This window comes from Ahaetulla prasina, chromosome 1, assembly GCF_028640845.1.
Source record: "Ahaetulla prasina isolate Xishuangbanna chromosome 1, ASM2864084v1, whole genome shotgun sequence".
Classification (NCBI taxonomy): Eukaryota; Metazoa; Chordata; class Lepidosauria; order Squamata; family Colubridae; genus Ahaetulla; species Ahaetulla prasina.
In genome coordinates, this window is record NC_080539.1 from 180442190 (window position 1) to 180460932 (window position 18743).

The 18743-nt window shown below is 39.8% G+C and overlaps 1 protein-coding gene across 1 annotated transcript in view; it reads right to left on the reverse strand.

The window, feature by feature from the left end:
* Positions 1-18695, reverse strand: part of LOC131198604 (centromere protein Q-like) — a 22291-nt gene extending 3596 nt beyond the window's left edge. Inside the window, exons 1-4 of the mRNA XM_058183424.1 lie at positions 18610-18695; positions 4461-4527; positions 2576-2644; positions 1780-1909 (exon numbers count right to left, since the gene is read on the reverse strand). Of these exons, the coding sequence (XP_058039407.1) occupies positions 1780-1806 (27 nt within the window). The 5' untranslated portion in view covers positions 1807-1909; positions 2576-2644; positions 4461-4527; positions 18610-18695. The remainder of the gene's footprint in view (positions 1-1779; positions 1910-2575; positions 2645-4460; positions 4528-18609) is intronic.
* Positions 18696-18743: the final 48 nt, after the last annotated feature.

The following is an 18743-nucleotide window of genomic DNA, read 5'->3' on the forward strand; positions in this document are numbered from 1 at the left end:
CTACTTTGGGAAGGGGGAGCTATGATAAAGCTGTGCAACACTTTTTATATAAACTTAATTAAAAGTTTTAAAAGACCATAAAAATTAGCAGAAACTAATAGAGAAAGAAACAAATGAAAGTTCCAGTTTGCAGCAAATACAATGATTACAAAGTTATCTTATTCTGATTACAAAAAGTCACAAATCATAAATGCATTTTAAAAAATGTTTTATGCAAAAAATCTACAAGTTTCCAGTCAGCCATAAATGTAGGTATTGTCTTTCAAGTAAGTGAAATCAGCCGTGTTTTTCAGTTTATACATTTTAGCAATAACATATTCATCATTAGTACATAGTTCTGATTCAAAATTAGTCTTACATCATTCAAGATTATAAAATCTTTTATGCATTTTAAACTTTTCTGATAAAAAAATATTTAAAGTACACCCTTCTATCATCAAATCTTTTCTTAATTTTATTTTACTGTTGCTTATAGTGATTATCATGATTTTTTAAAATCTCCATTAACATTTATTTGTGCCTTCTGTAAAGTATAAATCAATTTCATCTACTGTATTTTATAAAATTTTATTCAAAATTCATGAGTTTCAAATCCTTAAGAAAAGTCGTGCATATTGTCAAAAGCCTTTTCTGCATCAAAAAAGATTGATGTGTCTTGTTTTTCATTGTTATTCCAAATATTCCAAAATATCAAACTTAGTTCTAACATCATCTTTCAATGGTCTTTTATGAAAAAAAAAAACATGAATAAATCTTGCAAAATTAGTTTCTGTCTTTCAGCTAAAATAGTAAACTATTTGTAATCATCTTTCAATAATATTGCTCTGTAATTTAATTAATAACCCTTTTGCAATTTTTTTAAAGCAAAGTCTCTCTTGTTGTTTGGCAGAGGAAATCTCTCTTCATCTGTACATTAATTACTTCCCAAAGTGATTAAGAGGTGGGGAAGATAAACCTTAACATCCAAGTTGGTGCCACTGCAATTAAGAACCCAGATGCAATCCCAGTACTCTGGAAGCTCAACTCATAAGCCAACTGAGAAAACTGTTCCATTTCTGCAGTTATTCAGAAAGAACCATGAACCAAAATCACCTCCCAGTCAGTGTTTCAAACCATAGTGGCTCTCTGCACCTTTGAGGAGTATCAGCCCACTGTTATTCCCCACCAGAAGCTTGTCTGGCTGTGCAACACTTCTAATTCAATTCAAAAACTTCCCTTTAACAGTTGTCAAGTTTTTGGAAAATACCATAAATCCAAACCAGAATCTAAATATTACATATGATTCAGTTGGACCAAAATTGAATCCATCAATAGACTTTATGCATAGAAGCATAAATCAAAATTTTTAATTGATTTGCCCATTCAAAATGGAAATCTGAATAAACCTAATTAGATCTCAGCTAATCGGCGTATTTATATTCTGCAACAATAGTGTAATGTTTGATTAGCATCAATTGTTTTTTAAAGTTCATAATTCTATTTTTCATAATAAGAAAAATAAAAAATAGATTAAAAAGGAAAGAACAGTAATGATGTGATATTCCTTTTTATAAGTATCAGAGCATTTTGCAATGTATGAAAGATTACAGATGCTTGGAGTAGTAGTATGAATGGAAATAATAAAGTCAATCAAGATTGTTCATTGATTTTGAAGTAACATTCTAACATAGCTATGGGAAAATCTCATTCATGGAACATTGTTTAGTATATCATATTAACTATTTACCCATACAATGTACTATATAAATTCTTAAAATCAATCCCCTCTTCCTTATTTACCTCCAGATGCTTCAATCCTTCTTCCATTAAAATATACTTTTTTTCTTCTTCTTTTAGAACCTTTTGTACATTGCTCAGATAATTCAGCTCATCAACAGGAACTTCCAAAGTTTCAATACATTTCAGAAGCCTTCAGAAAATTGTTAAACAACATTATCATTTTATGCTAATACTATCATGATTATCTGTAATATATGAAATCATGCAATGAAAATATCAAACCAAATAACAGATAATTTGATACCCGTGTTTCTCCAACAATAAGACCAGGTCTTATTTATCTTATCTTTTTTGGGAGGGGGCAAAATAAGCACTAGGGCTTATTTTCAAGGGGGGGGGGTTCCCTTCTGCTTACCAGTGCTGTTGCCATGAGGCAGGGGGGTTGGAGCTACCCCATGCACCCCGCACCAGCTTATCTCAAGGCTCCCACAGCCAGGTTACCATGCCCCAACACCTGCCTTGCATACCTGGCAGAGGCAGGATGGGGGGGTGTATGCAGGGGGCATGTTGCAAGGTCTCTGCAGTCCGCTGTAAGGACAAACAGCTGCTGTAGTGCTGCAACATACGTAACTTCAGAACTGGGTCTTAAGTATTTTTTTTGGGGGGGGGGGATGTTGTAATTTCAAACCATCACTAAATGAACTGTCGTAACTCGAGGAATACCTGTATTACACTGCTAACTGCAGACAACATTTTAAATCTATTTTAAGGATAAAACTTATTGAATTCAATATCCTAACATTGGATGAACATTGGCAGGAGTTTCGGGTTGTTGTTGTTTATGTGTTTTCTCTACCTTTCCTTGAGGATATTCAAGTGCTTTTCAGTTTCATTGTAATCTTGTGTAATTTCATAGAGAATAGCTCTGTAAAGAGAGATAATATATTAACATTTTTCATCTATATGCACATTATGTGATGCTTTTATGTCTTTGCCTGGAAAAAGTGTTAATAGCAGACACAGAATCATTTGCACACCAAGATATCCTCAGTGTAAACAGGATAGATTTTTGTCTTGCTTTTCTGCTTTTGAACATTTCTTGTGTAATTGTTAGCATTTATGTGTGATTTTATGTAACACCAGATGTATTTGTTTACATGTAATTAAGTGCAACCAAAACCAGTGTGCAAAAATTCAGCTAGCAATCAATACCAAATCTTTTATTCCAGATGTGTGTTTACATGCACTCTGTGCAACTGAAACTACTGTGCAAGTGAAAATATTGTTTGTTATTGCCAGAAATCCAGCAAATACCAGTACTGCATTTCAGAGGTGTCCATTTGGGTGAAATCAGTGCAATCAAAATTATTCTGCCATTAAAGCAATCATTCAGATTTGCAAGAATCCAGCTAATAATCAAAATCATTATCTTTTTTCATTACCCAAATTCTTTTACTTAGAAGATATTAACTAAGCTAAACCAACTACAAGTACCTGAACAGACTTGTAAGTGGATCACAAGTTCCTAACAAACAGGAAGCAGCAGGTAAAGCTAAGCGGGATCACTTCAGATATTTGTACAATTAGCACAGCCCCCCCCCCCAAGGCTGTGTGCTCTCCCCACTTCTCTTCTCTCTGTATACCAATGACTGCATCTCCAACGATCCATCTGTTAAACTACTGAAGTTCGCAGATGACACAACAGTGATCGGTCTCATTCGAGACAATGACGAATCCGCATCTAGACGTGAGGTCGAACGATTAGCCTTGTGGTGTGACCGTAACAATCTGGAACTGAACACACTAAAAACTGTAGAAATGGTGGTAGACTTTAGGAGAAACCTTTCCATACTTCCACCTCTCACAATACTAGACAACACAGTATCAACAGTAGAAACCTTCAAATTTCTAGGTTCTATCATATCGCAAGATCTAAAATGGAAAAACATCATCAAAAAAGGACAACAAAGACTGTTCTTTCTGCACCAATTCAGAAAGCTCAAACTGCCCAAGGAGCTACTGATCCAGTTCTACAGAGGAATCATTGAGTCTGTCATTTGCACCTCTATAATGGTCTGGTTCAGTTTTGCAACCCAACAAGAAAGACACAGACTTCAGAGGATAATTAGAACTGCAGAAAAAATAATTGCTACCAACCTGCCTTCCATTGAGGACCTGTATACTGCACGAATCAAGAAGAGAGCTGTGAAAATATTTACAGATCCCTCACATCCTGGACATAAAATGTTTCAACTCCTACCATCAAAACGCTACCGAGCATTGCACACCAGAACAACTAGACACAAGAACAGTTTTTCCCCGAAGGCCATCACTCTGCTAAACAAATAATTCCCTCAACATTGTCAAACTATTTACTAAATCTACACTACTATTAATCTTCTCATCGTTTTCATCACCAATCTCTTTCCACTTATGACTGTGTGACTGTAACTTTTTGTTGCTATCATTAAGGGTTAAATTGCAACCTATGACCATCATTTGTGTTGTAAATGTTGTACCTTTGATGCATTTTTTTTTCTTTTTCTTTTATGTACATTGAGAGCTATGCATCAAAACAAATTCCTTGTGTGTCCAATCACACTTGGCCAATAAATTCTATTCTATTCTATTCTATTCTATTCTATTCTATTCTATTCTATTCTATTCTATATTATTAATGACAACTGGATTTATTAATGTAGGTGGAACTTCCTAAAAGGGAGGAGATAATAAGTACTTACATTATTGTCCAATGGATCTTGGATTCTAGACTCTTTTTAATGTTCTTTGGAAGTCGTTGGCATTTCACTTTTTGTTTTGAAGATACCATCATGAATTTTGTTTCCGGAGATTTTGTTTCAACTGCAAAAAGTAAGAATGCTGAAAAACTTTCACCTAAATCTGGTTAGACTGCTGTGCTCTATAACACATACTTAGTGTTATACAATTCAAATGAGATGTTGGCAGTATTTTCTCAGTAAAATATTCACTTTAGAGTAAACAATAGAGAAATTACAACAAAAAAATTTAAACCAATGTGGCTAAATCCTGGACTGGTTCTCAAAATATTAGGCTTTGTTTAGATTTTTATATCAGCTTTATTGCAGTACAATCCTAAGAAAACAACCAACAAAAAGTATAGAATGACATCAAACAAAATCTATATTTCTATATGATTTTTAATTAAGGAATTATAGCTCCATTTGGCATCCAGTTTTAAATTTTGTGATTTAAAATTCAATACAGTTTGCTTAGATATTTATACAAGCTTCTCAATGTGCATCTCAAATAACAGACATAATTGACCCTTGCATATTAGTCAATATTTCATCTATTTCATGTCTTTTTCTTTGTCTGTTAAATAAAAGCCTATAAATAATTAGAACCCTATGGGATTCTTCTATATCTGTCAGCTGCAGTTATCAGAAAATTTTGATACATTCTTGTAAATATCCTTGAGATCTTATTTTATAAAAGATATTAGAAAATAAACAAATATAGATTTTATTTCATTGTTGAGTGAGGCAATTTAATAACTGTCATTTAAAACTTGATAAATAAGGGGAGTAGCCACTGGACAGCAGCACTGAAATAATTATTTTCTACATGGAGAATTACTGTTAAATGGATTTTTGCTCCAATAGTAATAGTTTTATAACTATAAAACTATAGGTGTAGTTAATTATATTTCTGATCGGATGACAAAGAAAAAGCTTCAAAAATGTATGATTAATGAAAAATTTTCATAAAGCTTTTGTGAATTACCAAGGAAAAGGAGCACACAGGTCTTGGCTAACTAATGTGTTTGAAAGGTGATTTTTTTTTTTAGTCTCCCAAGAATAAAAATAACACAAGACTCTTTGGTTTTGTTAGTTTAACTTGTTCTGACAAATATTTTTTACAAAATTAACATTATTGTTTATTATTTGCTTTTAAGTTTGAGACATACTTTAAATTTCTTTTGCTAAGTATGATTACATATTTTCAATTCATATATTTATTTATTTAATTTATATTGCCGCCTATTCGCCCATGGCGACTCAAGGCGGTTTACAGAATATAAGACCACATTTAAAACAATAAAAACTAACAAAAAGAATCAAACAAATTAATATAGTACAATATAACAAGATCACCCCCCACCTCTCGCCCCAGCGATAGCAGATCACACGAGCCATTTAATGGGCTCCATCCTGCTCTGGATTCCCCAGGCCCGCTGGCAGAATCAGGTCTTCAGCGCCTTTCGGAAGAGTATTACAGTGGGGGTCATTCTAATCTCTGGGAGAATGATGATGCAAAAGACCCTGAGATTTTAAAATAACACTGTATTTGAATGAGTATTTTCTTTTTATTGTCCAACCTATGTATACAGTGCATTCAAAAAGTATTCAGACCCTTCACTTTTGTCAATTTTGCTATAACCTGATTCTACAGTTGTTGAAATTCATTTTTTCCCTCATTAATCTATACTCAGAACCCCATAATGACAGAGCGAAAACAGAATTTTAAAAATGTATGTAAATGAACATGACAAATATTTTCTTTTGTCGATCACTGCCCCAGTTTTGTCCCAAATTCTGTGGGACAAGATAAAGACAGTAAAGAGGCAAGAATAATCCGAAACTACTGCATTATAAATATTAATATGTCTTAGCCACTCATTTTCAGGGTTCTCATAGATAAGAAATGTAAAACAATACCTTCAAGAATCTGTGTTCCCTCTCGGACTCCGCTGGCAACGCAGGCTTCGCGGACGTTCCTTTGGGATCGTCTGCCCTGGGTTTCGTCAAACCGTCCCTGACAGCGTAAATGGGCTGTCAAACGGTTTGGAATTCTCTCCCCCGGTTGAAGGGGGAGGGAAGAGGGGTCAGGTTTGGGTAGAGCTCCCCGGGATCCCCTGGAATTTAACCAGGGGATCGAAGGGTGAGAGCTCCCCTTTAGCCTGACGAAACTCCGTGCCCAGGGTGCTTCTGTTTATACAGAACGAGAAGCCGCGACCATCTCTGTGTCAAGATTTATTCCTAAAAGAGAATTCAACACAGACAGAACAGAGCAGGAGGACTAGCAAGAATTTGCAAGTAATAAATCTTAACTTCAGTTCTTAAATAGCTTTCCTTTGAATTAACTTTCAACTTGAGTGGATCTAAAATGGCGTTTGCAATATACAAAGGAAAGCGAAACTATAAAGAAGAGCATAACAAGCTATTTTTTTTTAAAATGGAATGAACAAGAACTGTTAATGATTTTTTTCTCCTTTTATCTTTTTCTTTATCATAATGTTTAAGAAGAAAAGTTTATTGGAATTTTTTTCTCTCTCTCTTTTTGGTAGATTTTACAGTTTAGGAATGATTCTTAAGCAAACAGAGCTAATTATTAAAATCTTGCAAACTTCTTCATTTCAAATATGGAATTTTTTTTTTATTATTATTATTACTTTTTTTTTTTTTAATAGGAACTTTTGGAGGCTTATCTTTTCTAAAATAAGTTTTTAAACAAGAGATTTTTACACCAATATATTAAAGATTGGAAAGTCTTTATTGCTAGATGTTAAGTTGATTGATGAGCAGATGGTGGAAAAGGTGTAAGAAAATGTGTAAGGAAATGTGTAAGATAGAAGACAAGGGGAAGGAGAATGCTTAAGATGTGATTTTGATGGTATTTTCTTTTTTTTAACATATATATATAGGGTTTAATTTTTACAACTGACTTATTTTGGGTATATCATTATTTGATATATGTGAGGTATAAAGGAATGGGAAGATGGAATATTGTTTAACCCTTGGAGGATAGAAAAATTTATGGATGTAATGTTGGTATCTGGTTAAATAGAATTTAATTGTTATAATTGATATATTTTGGATATAAGTTATAATCTTAATAATGTTATTTGATAGATGTAAGGTAAATTGAAGAAATATTAATATTTGCAATGTTATTTGATTTATGTAAGTGATATTTTTGGAGATTGAAAATGTGTAAGGAAATGTAAGATAGAAGACAAGGGGAAGGAGAATGCTTAAGATGTGATTTTGATGGTATTTTCTTTTTTTAACATATATATATAGGGTTTAATTTTTACAACTGACTTATTTTGGGTATATCATTATTTAATATATGTGAGGTATAAAGGAATGGGAAGATGGAATATTGTTTAACCCTTGGAGGATAGAAAAATTTATGGATGTAATGTTGGTATCTGGTTAAATAGAATTTAATTGTTATAATTGATATATTTTGGATATAAGTTATAATCTTAATAATGTTATTTGATAGATGTAAGGTAAATTGAAGAAATATTAATATTTGCAATGTTATTTGATTTATGTAAGTGATATTTTTGGAGATTGAAAATGTGTAAGGAAATGTGTAAGATAGAAGACAAGGGGAAGGAGAATGCTTAAGATGTGATTTTGATGGTATCTTTTTTTTTTTAATATATATATATAGGGTTTAATTTTTATAACTGACATATTTTAGGTATATCACTATTTGATATATGTGAGGTATAAAGGAATGGGAAGATGGAATATTGTTTAACCCTTGGAGGATAGAAAAATTTATGGATGTAATGTTGGTATCTGGTTAAATAGAATTTGTTATAATTGATATATTTTGGCTATAAGTTATAATTTTAATAATGTTATCTGACAGATGTATGAAATATTAATATTAGCAATGTTATTTGATTTATGTAAGTGATATTAAAGATATGAGAAGATAGAATATTGTTTACTTTTGGAGATTGGATAAAAATTTAAGAATTTAAGCTGGAAATATGAATTATATTTGGGATACTGTTTAAGGAAGAAAGGTATATTATAGAAGAATTTCTGATGAATACTGGAAGATGGAATATCGTTTTGGTCTTGATCGATGAAGATTGGAGATATATTTGGTCTTAATTGATGAAGATATTTTATTGATGAACTGGAAATATTAACTTACCGTATATACTCGAATATAAGCCGATCCGAGTATAAGCCGAGGTCCCCAATTTTACCCCAAAAAACTGGGGTAAACTGGGGACTCGAGTATAAGCCGAGGGAGGGAAATGAGGCAGCTACCGGTCAGGGAAAGCCTCCCTCCCTCAGCCGAGAAGGCTGGCGGCTCCCCCGCCCCGCCCTCTCACTGCACCGGCAGGGCTTCCCCGCGCTAATGCAAAAGCCCGCCAAGTTTGCACCATCCGGTATAATGTGAAAAAAAGAAGAAGAAAAAAAACTCGAGTATAAGCCGTATATACTCGAGTATAAGCCGAGGGGACGTTTTTCAGCACAAAAAACGTGCTGAAAAACTCGGCTTATACTCGAGTATATACGGTAATTGGAAGATTCTGAAGATTTTAGGAGTGGAATGGACTGATATATAATGGACTGGAAGAAGAATGTACTTTTCTGTTTTTGGAAGGGGAGTTAAGGTCTTAGAGAGAGGAGTGACTATGGATTTGACTTATGTTGTATTTTAATTTATGATTGTTAATTTTATACCCTGTACTCTGTTCTGGGAAGTCTCGGGGGGTGGGAGGGGGGAGGGGGGGAGGGGGGGGAGATGAAGGATCAATGTAAAGGAATGATTGAAGATATGTAATTAAGAAATAGAAATAATTTGAAATGAAAGCGGGGCTGCTCAGCTGCCATTTCAGAAGGGAATGAAGAGGGAGAGGAGGGAGTGAAGGAAGAAAGTAGGTAGGGAAGAGAGAGGTAGAAAAGGGGGAAAGGAGAGGAAGAAGAAAGGGGAAAGAGAGAGGGTTAGAAAGGGTGGAAGAGAAGAGTAGGGAAAGAGGAGAGGACGTAGAAAAGTGAAGGAGAGGAAGGATGAAGAAAGTAGAAGAAAGTAGAGAAGGGAGGAGGAAAGGTTTGTTAAAAAGGAAGTGGTAGCTGGGCAGGTCCGAATAAGTAACAAATGAAAATTTAATGACTAATGTTGAATAAGAGACTGTATATTGAACAGGTTGTTGGAAAATGAAAATAAAACTTTAAAAAAAAAAAAAAAGAATCTGTGTTCCCTCTTCCACTTCCATCTTCAAAACTAGTAGTATTTCTTGCTATAAAAAAACATGACATTTATATTTTAATAACAACAACAACAACAACAACAACAACAACAGATTTGGAAGGGACCTTGGAGGCCTTCCAGTCCAACCCCCTGCCCAAGCAGGAAACCCTACACCATCTCAGACAGATGGTTATCCAACAGTTTCTTAAAAATTTCCAGTGTTGGAGCATTCACAACTTCTGCAGGCAAGTCGTTCCACTTACCGTATATACTCGAGTATAAGCCGATCCGAATATAAGCCGAGGTACCTAATTTTACCACAAAAACTGGGAAAAACTATTGACTCGAGTATAAGCCGAGGGTGGGAAATGAGGCAGCTACTGGTCAATGTAAAAAATAAAGATAGAGCCAAGTAAAATAACATGAATATTTATTTGAACGAAAAACAATAAAAGTGCAAAAGGGGGTCCCCAAAAAGAATATGGTATCAAAAATACAGTATCTTTAAAAGTAACAGCAACCAAGCTAACGAGAGCTAAAATCCCTCAAAACTGGAGTTCTCCTCCTCATCATCTGTTTGTCCAAACAGAGCTTCAGCTACTTCAGCTTCTGTGATGTTATCCGCATATACGTTGTCGTCATCACTGAGTTCACAGTCGTCATCATCACTGCTGTCACTCTCATACAATGCGCTGTCTTCACTGCCATCCATAGCATTACTAATGCCACATTTCTTGAAGGCACGTTGCACCATGTCCTCTGGAATATCTTCCCATGCATCACGAACCCACTGTGCTATTAGTTCTATGTCTGGCTTTCTCAGATTTCCAACTTTTGTCAGACGAGCTTGACCAGATGTCATCCATTCATGCCACATCCTTCGCACATGGTCCTTGAAAGGTTTATTTAAACTGACATCTAGGGGCTGCAATACAGATGTAAGCCCACCTGGAATAACGGCCAAAGTGACTTGAGATGACTTTGCCAATTTTTATGTCATCAGATGTGTGGGCTCTGGACATATCCCAAACTAACAGTGATCTTCTAGTCCAGTCCCCACTCCTCAAGCAAGAGATCCTATACTGTTTCAGACAAAGGATTGTCCAGTCTGTTCTTTAAAAACCCTCCAGGAATGAAGTGTCCAATAAGGTTCAAATTGCAAGTACCGGTAGTCCTCAATTTAAGACTGCAATTGAGCCCAAAACATTGTTTTGTTATTTTTCCCTAACTGTATGTATCCCCTGCCCCCATTTTACGTCAGGCTGCCATCAAAGTAAGCACGGCTGAATATTATTATTATTATTATTATTATTATTATTATTATTATTATTATTATTATCATTATTATCATTATTATCATCATCATTATTATTATTATTATTATTATCATTATCATTATTATCATTATCATTATTATTATTATCATTATTATCATTATCATCATCATTATTATTATTATTATTATTATCATTATTATTATTATTATTATATGATGATGATGATTTTTGCATTGGACAGAGCGAGCTTCAGTTTACCAAACTTTGTATCTTTTAATGAAACGTGTTAGTCTGGAAGGGACTGTTTGAACTCACAAAACACTTGCAACTTTTAGTTCCGTGCTGAGGATTTTGGAAAGCAGCCCAGCAATATTTATTTATTGCTCGGACTGCTCTTATTTTCACTCCCCTTTCTTTCTTTTCCTTCCTCCTCCTCCTTCTCTGCCTCTCTTCGCCCCCACCTCCCGGGATCCTTGCGGGTCGAAGGTTCTGCCCTGCCTTACACCAGCCGCCCACCTATGCCAAGGTCTCCTGGCTCTTTCGCCTCTGTAAGCAGCGGCTTCTCGGCAGCATCGCCCCTCCCTCCATGGATCGGCTCCTTCCCCAGCACTGAAGGCATCCTTAGGAATACACCTCCACCTCCAGGAAAATAAAAAGAGGCAGAGAAGGTAAATCGCCCGCCCCGTTCGGAAAGGAAGGGGAGAGGACTCCAATGGAAGAAGGGAGAGGAGAATTACCAATAACAAACACAAAGCGCTGGGTTAGAGGTGCCTTGTCATGTACAAGGAGATCAGAGAGGGCAACCACCGCGAAACAATAATCAGACTCAAAACGGGCTGCTTATTTGCCATTTGCTCTGGGTAGAACGGGTTTTTTTTAAAAAAAAAAATTGGTTTGGAGAAGGAAAGCTAATTTGCTGATCTGCGCGAGGGTCGGTTTCTTTTGCCTCCCTTCTTCTTCCTCCTCCTTCTTCCCACCCTAGCTTGCAATGCCCCCATCTCTCCTCCTCCTCCTCCTCCTGCCCCCTCTCGGGGAGAATTTGTTTGTTCTTGCCGTATTTCTCCGCTTTCCAAGAGGCTTTTCTTTTTCACCTCTTTCTCCCCACCTCCCCAATTTCCATAGGGGGGAAAAAAAACCCTGGGGAAAACTTGGCAAAAAATAAAATAAAATAAAAAGTACTGAGTGCAAATGTTTTTTTATATACTGTAGTTGGAGTTTTCCACGTTTCTTTCACATTCAAGGCAGCATTCTCCCCCATCCTCGCTGCTTTTCCAAAACATGCTTTGAAACCTTTGCATTTTATTGGGATGTATTCAGTGACAACGCCCCTCCGCCCCTCCGAGGGCAAGAGGAGGACGAGTAAGAGGAGGCGAGTGACAAACAAATAAAGAGAGTTCTTCGCCTTGGCGTTTGACACACTCGCCGTCCTCTCCAAAAGCCGAAATTGAGTGCGGCGGCAGTGGGGGTGGGTGGGTGGGTGGGTGGGGGGAGGCCGCCGTGAAGTGCCGGCTGGGGGAGCCCGGGATTGAAGTGCCGGCATGCTTTGCCAGCTCGGCCGGCTCGTTTTGGGGCGGCGGGTGGCCTCCCGCGTTTTCTTTCGCCGCTTTTGATGGCGGCGGTGGTCGGCGGAGGCGGAGGGGCGTTCGACATTTTCGCCTCTCACTCGTCCTCCTCTTGCCCGCGGTGGGGGCGGAGGGGGCGTTCGACATTTTCGCCCCCTCTCACTCGTCCTCCTCTTGCCCGCGGTGGGGGCGGAGGCGTTGTCACTCGCCCTCCTCTCCAGCGAAATTGAGTGCGAGCGGCAGGAGGCCGCCGTGAAGTGCCGGCTGGGGGCCAGGAGCCAATCCCGGGCTCCCCAGCCGGCACTTCACGGCGGCCTCCCCACCCCCACTGCCGCCGCACTCAATTTCGGCTTTCGGAGAGGAGGCGAGTGACAAACGCCAAGCGAAGAACTCTGTTGTTTGTCACTCTGCCTCCTCTCCAGCGAAATTGAGTGCGAGCGGCAGAGGCCGCCATGAGTGCCGGCTGGGGGCCAGGAGCCAATCCCGGGCTCCCCCAGCCGGCACTTCACGGCGGCCTCCCCCCACCCCCACTGCCGCTTCGCACTCAATTTCGGCTTTTCGGAGAGGAGGGCGAGGGTGACAAACGCCAAGCGAGAAGAACTCTGTTGTTTGTCACTCTCGCCTCCTCTCCAGCCGAAATTGAGTGCGGCGGCGGGAGGCCGCCGTGAAGTGCCGGCTGGGGGCCAGGAGCCAATCCCGGGCTCCCCAGCCGGCACTCACGGCGGCCTCCCCACCCCCACTGCCGCTCGCACTCAATTTCGCCGGAGAGGAGGCGAGTGACAAACGCCAAGGCGAAGAACTCTATTTGTTTGTCACTCTCGCCTCCTCTCCAGCAAATTGAGTGCGAGCGGCAGGGAGGCCGCCGTGAAGTGCCGGCTGGGGGCCAGGAGCCAATCCCGGGCTCCCCAGCCGGCACTTCACGGCGGCCTCCCCACCCCCACCGCCGCCGCACTCAATTTCGGCTTCGAGAGGAGGCGAGTGACAACGCCAAGCGAGAAGAACTCTGTTGTTTGTCACTCTCGCCTCCTCTCCGAGCGAAATTGAGTGCGGCGGCGGGAGGCCGCCGTGAAGTGCCGGCTGGGGGCCAGGGCCAATCCGGGCTCCCCACCCACCCACCCCACCGCCGCCGCACTCAATTTCGGCTTTCGAGAGGAGGCGAGTGACAACGCCAAGCGAAGAACTCTATTTGTTTGTCACTCGCCTCCTCTCCGAGCGAAATTGAGTGCGAGCGGCAGGGGAGGCCGCGTGAAGTGCCGGCTGGGGGCCAGGAGCCAATCCCGGGCTCCCCAGCCGGCACTTCACGGCGGCCTCACCACTGCCGCTCGCACTCAATTTCGGCTTCGAGAGGAGGCGAGTGACAACGCCAAGCGAAGAACTCTATTTGTTTGTCACTCGCCTCCTCTCCGGCGAAATTGAGTGCGAGGCGGCGGAGGCCGCGTGAAGTGCCGGCTGGGGGCCAGGGCCAATCCCGGGCTCCCCAGCCGGCACTTCACGGCGGCCTCCCCACCCCACTGCCGCCGCACTCAATTTCGGCTTTCGAGAGGAGGGCGAGTGACAACGCCAAGCGAAGAACTCTATTTGTTTGTCACTCTCGCCTCCTCTCCAGCGAAATTGAGTGCGAGCGGCAGGGGAGGCCGCCGTGAAGTGCCGGCTGGGGAGCCCAGGAGCCAATCCGGGCTCCCCAGCCGGCACTTCACGGCGGCCTCCCCACCCCACTGCCGCCGCACTCAATTTCGGCCGGAGAGGAGGCGAGGTGACAACGCCCCTCCGCCCCACCGCGGGCAAGAGGAGGACGAGTGAGAGGGGGGCGAAAATGTCGAACGCCCCTCCGCCCCGCCCCTCCGCCGACCACCGCCGCGCCGCCATCAAAAGCGGCGGAAGAAACGCCGAGGCCAGCCGCCGCCCCAAAACGAGCCGGCCGAGCTGGCAAAGCATGCCGGCAGCATTTGGGCTCGTCCTGCCGGCCCAGCTGTTCCCGAGGGCAAAAAACCCTCTCCCTGGGTCGGCTCTGCAAGGGTAGACTCGAGTATAAGCCGAGGGGGCGTTTTTCAGCACAAAAAACGTGCCGAAAAACTCGGCTTATACTCGAGTATATACGGTATTAATTGTTCTAACTGTCAGGAAATTTCTCCTTAGTTCTAAGTTCTTCTTTCCTTGATCAGTTTCCACCCATTGCTTCTTGTTCTACCCTCAGGTGCTTTGGAGAACAGCCCGACTCCCTCTTCTTTGTGGCAACCCCTGAGATATTGGAACACTGCTATCATGTCTCCCCTAGTCCTTCTTTTTATTAAACTAGGCATACCCAGTTCCTGCAACCGTTCTTCATATGTTTTAGCCTCCAGTCCCCTAATCATCTTTGTTGCTCTTCTCTGCACACTTTCTAAAGTCTCAGCATCTTTTTTACATCGCAGCGACCAAAACTGAATGCAGTATTCCAAGTGTGGCCTTACCAAGGCATTATAAAGTGACACTAACACTTCACGTGATCTTGATTCTATCCCTCTGTTTATGCAGCCCAGAACTGTGTTGGCTTTTTTAGCAGCTGCTGCACACTGCTGGCTCATATCTAAATGGTTGTCCACTAGGACTCCAAGATCCCTCTCACAGGTACTACTATTGAGCAAGGTACCACATATACGGTACCTGTGCATTTTAAAACATGCAACAGGTTTTTTAAAAATGTGTGCTCTTTACAACTTGGCTTATCAACCTGCATGCTAGCTTATGCTAATCTTTTTATGCATTTTAATATGCCCACTCAATCTTGCTCTTTATCAATCCTGTGTATACTCAATGGAATCAAATCCTACCAAATAGCAGAACTTGCTTCTCTCTAAAACTTTCTTCTGCCATTCTTTATAAATTTCCTTTATAAATAGGTAGCATTTTCTGTTGCACTTGAATTTTATGTCTTATTTCTAAGATAATCATAGTACTCATCATTCTCATAATGGATCTAAAAATGTTTGTTCTCTCCAATCCTATCTTTACCAAATATCATCTTTACCCATAGAATTTGATTTTATTTCCTTACTACTTCTTATTGCATAATAAGCAGCTTTATTTATTTATTTATTTATTTATTTATTTATTTATTTATTTATTTATTTATTTATTTATTTTTCACATTTATATACCGCCCTATCTCCCTAGGGACTCAGGGCGGTTCACAGGCAAGTTAAAAAGTACATATAAATACAGACTAAAATAACAATTAAAAAACTTATTCTACATAGCCGAATTATTAAAAAGCAATATAAATAATAAAACCCATTAAAACCAGTATAAATTTAAAATCTAATCCAGTCCTGCGCAGATGAATAAATGTGTTTTAAGCTCGCGACGGAAGGTTCGGAGGTCCGGAAGTTGACGAAGTCCTGGGAGGAGTTCGTTCCAGAGGGTGGGAGCCCCCACAGAGAAGGCCCTTCCCCTGGGTGTCGCCAGACGGCACTGCCTAGCTGACGGCACCCTGAGGAATCCCTCTCTGTGAGAGCGCACGGGTCGGTGAGAGGTATTCGGTAGCAGTAGGCAGTCCCGTAAGTAACCCGGCCCTTAAAGTGAAAGATTCAAGTTACTGAATAGTTCTCACACTATGGTCCCTGAATGCCATATAATTAACTGGGGTATACTTCTAACGACCCTGTTTTCCCCAAAATAAGACATCCCCTGATAATATGTCCAATCAGGCTTTTGAGCACATGGCAATATGGCCAAGCACTTATTTCAGGGTTCAAAAAAAGATAAGACAGGGTCTTACACGGTAGATAAATTTAGAATTATGCAGTATTGTAAATTATTATTAGAGCTGTGCAAAGGCACTTTTCAAACCATGCAGTACAAGAAAAGCATCCTCCCACAAATAACCATGCCCTCTGAAAAATTTGGTCCAGCTGTTTCCAGTCTTTCCCATATGTGCATATGCTGAACCCAACACAGATAACTTTTTCAGCAAAGTAAAAAAATCTCTTCATTTCCTAGACAGCAACATGTCTTGCTATATTTTTGTTTATACAGACCAGTAATCAGAACTGAAATCCCCATATAAAATTCATATTCATGCAATGGCTTCAGCTTTTGTTTTACAACATTATGTCCAATAAAGGATTTCAACAGCTCATTAAACTATATAAAAATAGATACTTACAAAAATAAGTAATTCATCCTATGACTGGTTGCTTAGCATCTGTGGTGCTTGCTTTACAATAGAATTAGTTTTAAAAGGTTGGGACAGAAAATATGTGTCCACACCCAAAAAATATATACATAGCACCATTCTTTTCAGCAACCCTTCAAAAGTACTGAGCCCTTTATATAATAACTATTCAGCATGTTCACTGTAGAGCATCTATACCTCCTGGTGGCCAGTCTACTTCAATTGTACATAATTATAAACAATGCCTAGTCCTTTTCCAATAGTCTTATTTATGCAAAAGAAAAGAACACTTTACATATATTTGCTATAACTTGAAAATATACTTGTATATTTCCAACACATGCAATATTATTGAAAAGGCAGAATTTTAACAAAAAATTTACACCTGCTCATTTGGTCTTGCTGAAATCAATGGCAGTTTCTTCTGAATAAACACACATAGGACTGGGTATTAGAATGAAATTCTAGTCCTTTAGATAAAAATCAAGATGTCTAATAAAGACATGCAGCTGTATCAGCAAAAAAGAGTAGGCAGTTATAATATATTCAGTTTATACATACATTCATACATACATACATACATATATATATGACATAAAAATCTAATAATAGTACAGGTAGTGTTCGACTTAAGGACCACAATTGAGGCCCACATTTCTGTTGCTAAGTCAAATATTTGTTAAGTGAATTTTGCCCCATTTTACGACCTTTCTTGCCACAGCTGTTAAGTGAATCAAGGCACTTTAGTAAGAGTTGTTAAGTGAATCTGGTTTCCCCATTGGCTCTGCTTGTCAGAAGCCTACTTAAAGGCATGCATAAGAGCACCAGAGTGCCTACCGTTCCTGTCCTAATGTTCCCTTTGGCTGTATCCAATTCATATGGTTATTTCATGCTTATACTTATATATATTGTTGTGTTTGACAAATAAATAAACAAAATAATAATAATAAAAAAATAACAATTTCTAGTGGAATCTCTGCCCCCTAATTGAAGCCACAATTACCCTAGTCTAGGCTGCACGTTTTGCATTTCATTTCCCTCTGTCCTCACTACTTCCAATGGTATTAATGGGGTGACCAGTGAGGAGTAGAATCCTCCATCACTCAGTGCCATTTAGGGAGTCCAGAAACATAGACCGCTCTACAAAGACACTGGAGCCTTGTGCAGCTTTGTAAACAAGTTTATGTTTGACAACATTCTGAAAGGGCTTGCCAATTGCCGCCCCCCCCCACCTCTGATGGAGCTGCTGGAGGTGGCTAATAGCAATAGCATTTAGATTTATATACCGCTTCACAACCCTCTCTAAGTGGTTTACAGAGTCAGCATATTGCCTCCAATAATTTGGGTCCTCATTTTACTGACCTAGGAAGGATGGAAGGCTGAGTCAACCCTGAGCCTGATGAGATTCGAACTGCCAAATTGCAGGCAGCTGGCAGACTTTCTCACCATTTTTGTCAATTTTAATGCCAATATTTGTTATTATAATATTTTAATGCTTTATTCTGTTGCTTTTACTTATTGTAAGTCGCCTGGAGTCGCCTCTTGGCGAGATCGGCGACTTATATATTTTCATAACAAAGAAAATATTTTTTAAAAAATCTATGCTTTATTCAGCCAAACATGGCGAAGCACACCTCCACTTAACCCTGTCTTTTAAATACGGTTTCCCTGGCTAAAAACGCCACCGCGGCTATTCTGCTTAATGCCAGCACCGAGATTTCAATGCCCAATAAGCACATTCGCTTTTCAAACACCAGACGACTCTCTAAAGGTAGTACCGTATATTGTAATTTATCCTACAGAAGTAATCCGAGGCGGCTGAAAGCCTGGGCTCTTCTTCCTCCCGAACTCCCTACTGAAATGCCAGTTGCCACAATGCAGGCTCCCCACCTATTAGAGAACTCACCGTTTTTATTTCTACGGTTACACCCACTCCAGACTGGCCGTTCGTGCGAATTCAAAAATTGCGGGCGCTCTGGGTTTCCCCGCAAATATTAGTGCGCAGGCGTTAAGGAAGGGCAATTGCGCTTGCGTGTCTGG